Source organism: Canis lupus, chromosome 16 (assembly GCF_011100685.1).
Source record: "Canis lupus familiaris isolate Mischka breed German Shepherd chromosome 16, alternate assembly UU_Cfam_GSD_1.0, whole genome shotgun sequence".
Taxonomy (NCBI): Eukaryota; Metazoa; Chordata; class Mammalia; order Carnivora; family Canidae; genus Canis; species Canis lupus.
This window is the reverse complement of record NC_049237.1, coordinates 6,756,347-6,763,907: the sequence shown is the minus strand read 5'-3', so window position 1 is coordinate 6,763,907 and position 7,561 is coordinate 6,756,347. Positions and strand designations below refer to the sequence as shown.

The 7,561-nt window shown below is 41.3% G+C and overlaps 1 protein-coding gene across 1 annotated transcript; it reads right to left on the bottom strand.

Annotated features, from left to right (window-relative positions):
• Nucleotides 1-581: 581 nt before the first annotated feature.
• Nucleotides 582-5,285, bottom strand: LOC475521 (cationic trypsin-like). Its single transcript, XM_038559355.1, has 5 exons — nucleotides 5,126-5,285; nucleotides 2,616-2,775; nucleotides 2,060-2,313; nucleotides 1,375-1,511; nucleotides 582-838 (listed from the first exon to the last, which is right to left on the bottom strand). The coding sequence occupies exons 1-5, from the start codon at nucleotides 5,163-5,165 to the stop codon at nucleotides 689-691; spliced, it is 741 nt and encodes a 246-aa protein (XP_038415283.1). The 5' UTR covers nucleotides 5,166-5,285; the 3' UTR covers nucleotides 582-688.
• Between the last annotated feature and the right edge of the window lie 2,276 nt (nucleotides 5,286-7,561).

The following is a 7,561-nucleotide window of genomic DNA, read 5'->3' as shown; positions in this document are numbered from 1 at the left end:
ACAAAGAATGAGAGACTCCTAACTCTGGGAAATGAACAAGGGGTAATGGAAGGGGAGGTGGGAGGGGGTTGGGGTGACTGGGTGATGGGCACTGAGGGGGGCACTTGGCAGGATGAGCACTGGGTGTTATGCTATATGTTGGCAAACTGAACTCTAATAAAAAAAATTAAACAAAACAAAACAAAGCATCCAGGGGTTTAGGTACAGTGCAGAGTTTAAAAGAATAACCAATTCGTTTCCAATTAGAACACTACATTTTGTTCTCTGAAATTATTTTACAGTGTCTGAACAAACAGCATAAACTGAATAAAACATGAGGTCTCATCCAAAAAAAAAAAAAAAAATGTGATGGTAACAGTGACCTCTAAGCTTATCCATGCTTATATCCTCAGGGGACCACACAGCCTAGCAGATAGAAAGTGATCAGTAAATTTACTTTGGTCAGGCTGAGTGAAGAACCACATAACCTCTCCAATTCTATTCTCCTGTAATTGTTCAGTTCTATGTCCACCCTCTTACTCAGCAGCAGGTTTGAAGAGAAAGTTCATAAATACTAAATAAGGACAGGTCTTGGATACATGTGCTGTGGAACAAAATGGTTTTATTTAGATACTGTTCTCAAGCATAGTTGGAAGATGCAATTGGCCAACAGGGGATGGCGCATAGAGTGGTACACAAGGTCGCATGCTTAGTTGGCAGCGATGGTCTGCTGAATCCAGCTCACGTATTTGCAGACCCTGGTGTAGACACCAGGTTTGCCTTTTTGAGCACAGCCGGCACCCCAGGAGACAACGCCCTGGAGCTCTCCGTTGCAGACCACAGGGCCACCAGAGTCACCCTGCACAAGAAGAAAGAGACAGTTAAGAACTCTCAACTACGCCAGGATGGGAGAAAAGCTCAAAATTGTTTCTCCATTACCCTGAGTCCATTTCCCCAGGTTGTTGATTCTCCAGGAAGCACCTTCCCTTCTCCTGGAAGTCCAATCCTCATCCTCTGACTACATCCCTCTCCTTTCTCCTCCCACCTCCAAATGTCTGCTCTTTTCTTAGTTACAGGCATGCAGGGCCAGGAAGGGAGGACTGAGTGAGTGAGCGCAATGCTGCCCAGCTAGCCCTGCTTTTTCAGAAAGGTTCCTTCTACAATATACCTCCTCAGGAGGGCACCTGGGTGCTCTGTTTGCACACCATCTTCTGTTTATCTTTTTACTCTTAACCCTAGCCATTAATATCTCAAAAAGAAAATTTATCACTTATCCCAAATCCTACTTCTAATCCATCCCAGAGACAGCTTTTCAATTTTCCGTGTTTTGGGAAAGGGAAACTATGGTGGAAATGCATGAATCTCAGCTAGAAAAAGGAGTACAAAGAAATTAACCTGGCAAGAGTCCTTTCCACCCTCCATGTAGCCCAAACACATCATGTTGCTGGAGATCTGGCCAGGGTATGCATTACGGCAAACGCTGTCAGAAAGGATGGGAGCCTTCAGACACTGCAGGACATCAGGATAGTTTTCTGTTGGTTGCAAGAGTAAAAGTGGGAGAATATTACCCACAGCATTCGTGGAGATTTCCTTCCCAATATTCCGCCCCCCACCCTGACCCCCAACCCCTTACCCACTCTCTCAGATTGCCAGTAACTTCTATTTTGGAAGAGCAACTTTTACTTGGAAAGTCTTCCAAACAGTTTTAATCAACAAGTTATTCTCTCTGATGCTAGCTAGCATCAGGCACTGCAGATCTCAAATCTAGAGACTATTTCTCAGGCAGGTGTACCTTTTAGACAGTACCAAATCCCTCAGCCTCTGTTCTGTTCTCCTCAGCTTCTACTTCTTTGCAAATCACTAATCACACTTCAACTGGATATCTGCCATCTTTATCATAGCTCATTTCTGTTGTGTTTTCTGGCAAAGGAATCTTTCTAAGACTCCATATAGCCCCAAACTATCCTCAAGGAACCTTGCCTTGCTTGACAATTTGGACACTTTGGACTTGCTGACCCTCAACATGTCTTTCATTTCTCGGATTTTCAGATTTGGCACTTTTGTTCCAGGTGACACTTACGCCCGATGCTCTGGGTATTTCCCCAGCCAGAGATGAGGCACTGGGTACCAGCAGCTGGACAGGATTTTGGCAGAGCGATAGCAGACACTCGAGAGTTGAGGGTGGCAGGAGAGCTCAGTTTGATCAGCATGATGTCGTTATCGATAGTGTTTGCGTTGTATCTGGGGTGGCGGATGATCTTGGCTGCATTGATGAATTGTTCTCCACCCTCAGAGACTGCGATGTTGTACTCTCCCAGACGCACCTGGATTCGGCTGGATTAAAGGATGCACAATTCTGTGAGGACCAGCTTGAGCTTTGCCCCTTTCCCAGTTCACCCCAATCAGGAGCACAAGCGCGAACACCATCCCCTTCTAGTGTTTCCACACACAGGTACCTTTCCATGTAAAATTTCCTCAATGCATCATCATTCAGTGCCTGGAGAAAATGAGGAGGCTCCTAGAATCTGAATGCTCACCCCTGAAGCCTAACTGCGCTGTTTACCCCCTTTGTGATTTGGCAGGGCTGGGGCATGAGTTGATCTGTGAGGACAGGGATGTGAATGTTGGTGACTTACGACTTGTAGCAGTGAGCCGCGGACACCACCCACTGGGAGTTGATGAGGGAGCCGCCACAGAAGTGGTAGCCAGAGTTCAAGGACACCTGGTAGGGGACGGAATTCCTGGAACAAGTGTAGCCCCCGACGATCTTGTCATCATCGTCAATGGGGAAAGCAACTGACCAGAAAAAGTTAGAAACAATCTATTAAACAGATCCATCTTGGAATGTCTACTTACCACTGAGTTTTTACAGATTAACTAGGAAAGATAATGCTTTCCGGTCACACATAATCAGGAGATGATAACATAATTTTTACATAATATTTTCCAAAATCTTATTATTCTATACCTTTAACACATACCCTGCTTGTACTATTCTAAGTATCTAATCCTTAATTTATGCCTTAAATTTGATAAATACACTTTTTTTAAATTTTTTTTTTATTTATTTATGATAGTCACAGAGAGAGAGAGAGAGAGAGAGAGAGGCAGAGACATAGGCAGAGGGAGAAGCAGGCTCCATGCACCGGGAGCCCGACATGGGATTCGATCCCGGGTCTCCAGGATCGCGCCCCGGGCCAAAGGCAGGCGCCAAACCGCTGCGCCACCCAGGGATCCCCTGATAAATACACTTTTTAATGTATGCACACACACACACACACACACACACCTCAATCAGAGACTCTCTGTGTAGTAAATTCCCTGAACATTGCTATCTAAGGATATAATCCTTTTTGTACAAAATTTTGCTCAGCAGACATGCAAACGTGTTCAACAAAGCCTTACAGTAATCATGCTTATGTTTATTTATGGTGTTTGGCATAGGATAGATAACCTCATAAAGTAACAGAAAGGGAGCTTTTAGAAGCTACCTAAGAATGTTCTAGCCTGGAAGGAATTGGGAGTTTTGGACTTTTGCACTTTAATTTCTCTTTTTGGTTCTCGCCTAAAATTTTCAGGATGTAATTTCATAGAACATTGTATGGTTTTCGCTTTCCAACCTTTCCCTTTATCTCAATCATCTTTCCAACATTTTTCAATTTATTCAGCGTTCTGAAGTCTTCCTACTGATTTATTAAGATTTCTATGGCTTCAAAGTCTATGATTGTATTATAGGCACCCTATTGTTCAAGTATTTTAAAGTAATTTTGGAAAAGACATTTCTAGATGTATCTACTAATGTATTGAATGTATACCCATCCAATTTGGGAAAGTTTAGTAGTAAGATTTTTATAAAGTTTGGTAGTACAAAAAATAGAAATTGTTCTTTCTTTTGATGATTAAATAATAGGGTATTTTACACAGAGAAATTTCATTAGCAAAAATGTTGTAAAATCCAGCCCTTAGGTTTTATTCATGAGAAATAAAGTACCTTCACCTGTTAAGATCCCTGTGACAATGCCCTTTGGTGTAGAAGAGCCTTGGGCTCTGATCCTCATAGCCTCTTCAATGAGCCCTAGTTACTAGTTACTAGTTACTAGTACTAGTTACTAGTCCCAATTATAACTCCTGATTATTAACTCCAAATGCTTAGAAAGGTCAAAACAACATTTCCATAATGTTAACTATCATTTCCTTTTCTCTCTTCCTCCATAGATTTTACTTTGAAGTTCAGGGCAATTTCTGCCTCTTTATATTTTCTACACTAATTACTCCTGCTCACTATAATCTTACCCCAACTAGTGAGACTTAATTATGTATAGGCATTTATACAGCAGTAGGTGCCCCCCTTATTTATGGTTTTGGCTACCCTTGGTTAACCAGATCAGGAAAGCAGATGATCCATTTTCTGATGTATCCTCTGAAGTTTATTACTAGCCTAACACTATGTCACAATGCCTATGTCATTCACTTCCCTTCATCTCATCATCCAGGCATTTTATCATCTCACATTATTACAAGAAAGGTGAGTACAGGAGCACCTGGGTGGCTCAGTTGGTTAAGTGTCTGCCTTTGGCTTGGGGGCTCAGGTCATGATCCCAGGATCCTGGGCTCAAGTCCCACATCAGGCTCCTTGCTCATCTGCTTCTCCCTCCTCCTCTGCCCCTCCCCCCTGCTCATGCTCTCTTTCTCTGTCCTTCAAATAAATAAATAAAATCTTTAAAAAGAAAGAAAGATGAGTATAGTACAATAAGATATTTTGAGAGAGAGAAAAGAGCATAGTCACATAACTTTTATTCCAGTATATTGTTATAATTGTTCTTTTATTATTAGTTTTGTTGTTAATCCCTTGCTATTCCTAATTTATAAATTAAACATATATATATGTTATATATGTTTCATATATATGTGTGTGTATGAAAAACTATATATATAGGGTTCAGTACTGGCTGTGGCTTCAGGCACCCACTGTGGGTGGATGTATCTGCCACAGAAAAGATGAGACTACTATATACACTGTTGTTTCAATATTTTAAACTTCTTGAGCCCAGAGATTACATTCAACATTCACTGTTGTCTTTCAGAGTACAAAGTGCAAATAAGTACATCACGACACCAACAGATTCACTTATTATCATAGACTCACCAGTGGCTCCCAGTAGAGCGAGGAAGATAAAGGTCTTCATGGTTGCTCCCTGGATCTGGTCTGGGGTGTGCAGTGAACCTCCTTATTCACAGCTATTTATATCTCCAGGTTTGACATTGACACTCAAGGCCATGAGTGCCAGAAAAATGATTTACTAATCCAAATTTAGAATTCAATTCTGTGCCAAATTGAAGATAATTCAGCATCAGATTTAAACATTAGCTTTTATCTATTTTTCCAGAAGGTTATGGGAATGGAAGTAATAAACCCACCTGGTGCTATCTGTTCCCAATAATAGAAAAGTAAGTTGGAGTAAAGTCATGGAACAAGGCTACGGGTGTCCTGTTTCCCAGACAAAAATCTTAGGTACTTGGTCATCTCAACTATGAACTTCTATCTTGAGGACCATCTTGAACACTACCCCCTTGAAGTTTTTTTTTTTTTTTAAGATTTTATTTATTTATTTATTTACAAAAGACACACAGAGAGAGACAGAGACATAGGCAGAGGGAGAAGGAGGCTCCCTGAAAGGAGCCTGATTCAGGACTCGATCCCAGTACCCAAATCAGAGGCAGATGCTCAACCACTTAGCCACCCAGGGACCCTTACCCCCTTGAAGTTTAATTATAATTAGCTCTCTCACAAATATATAATTTTTCTGTAGTATCTTTGGTCTTGTATAACCATGTTAGCTTTTCATTATTAATAGGTATAACTTGTTTCCTTGAGAAAAGAAAAATTGTTCTGAATTGAAGCTAGGATCAATCTAGACAGAAGAGTGAAAGAACAACTTACATTTACTAGAAATTATTATATATATATTACATATATAAAACTTGGCATATATCAATTTAGTAATCCTCATTACAACCCTTAGGGGTACCTATTACTATCCCTACTTTACATATGAGAAAATGGAGGCACACAAAATTGCAGGAGACTTGACCAAAAATCACATAGCAAGGACACGACGGGGTCAGGATTCCAGCCCAAGAAATCTGGCGTTAGAGTCTGTGCACTTAATCACTGTACAACACTTCCCTCAATAAGCTCACCATGTTCTGAACACCACACTAATGTGGAAATCTTGGCCAATGACAATACAAGTGAAGTTATGGAGGCCTCCTCTGTGTCAGGCACTGTGGATGGGATTTATGTACATCAATTCAGGTCAATCCTTACCAACTGCTTTATAAGTATTATTCTAATTTTTACCATTTTATAGATGGGGAGGGTGAAGCTTAGAGAAATTACATGCTTTGCTCAACGTTTTATACTCTTCAGTGACCAACACAAGGTTCAGACTTAAGCAGCCTTATTTCAGGGGCCGTGTCCTCCACTGTGGTGCCATAAACATAATTAAGGGGAACAGTCGGAACTCTACAAAATTAAAGGATAACTCTTGGGAACAGATAGAATTCTTGGAAAGATCTAAGAAATGTGTTCCTGACCAGGAGTTCTCATAATTAATGAGGTATGGTAGACGTATCCAGAATAAGTGAATGTCGGGAAGAACTAACCTGTAGCTACATAGAACCAGATTCTACTCCCAAACACCTGACTGGCCAACCAGGATATTACTGCTGCTTTAGCAAATCATCCCTCCTGAAGTAGTTTGTTGCTTTTACATTAGAAATTCTGTTGGTAAAAAGATGATTAACTTGAAGGCGGAATTGACACTTGGACCAGGTAATTAATTCTGTGTTGTGGGTAACTGCCCTGCACTCTGTAGGATATTTATCAGCATCCTGGGCCTTAGTTACAAATATCACTAGCCCCTCCTCCCACTTGTGACAACCAAAATGTCTGGAGACATTGCTAAATATTCTCTTGGGGGCAAAAGCCTTCCCAGCTGGGAACAACTGATCTAAGGAGAAAAGATTAGCAAAGAAGCTTCTAAAGCCATAGCCATGGGAAAGTGCCTTAAATGTTAGGGCACTCATTAACCACCGAATGAATGGCACATAAGGCAGGGGGCTGCCCTTTACTGATTCCTAAAAATCAGGGAAACTGAGGAAAGAACCAGGCACAGAATGAAGAAGGGAAAGCCTTTCCAACCTGTCCAACTATGCTCCATCCTGACTACTACCTGATGAGGTGTTAGAAGATGTAGGATTCTGTGTCATCCTAGAACTTTCCCTGAGCCTCATCAGAAATCTTAGCCCATACGAAAAACACATCTTAGAGCAAGATTTCCACAATTATTGGCTCATGTACTGCTGTATGTTTTAGGGAGCTCTCCCTGGCGAATTCTAGGCTTAATCACTTAGACCCCTTCTTCCTGTGAGGGTCACTAGATAAGGAGAATTATCTAGGGTCAATTACAAATTCCCAAATAGACACCTGCAACAAAGGAACATGGACCCCTCTGGAGGAAGTGTGATGATTCTTCAGTCATATAAGGCAGCAGCCTGAGATATGGGGAAAGATATGGGG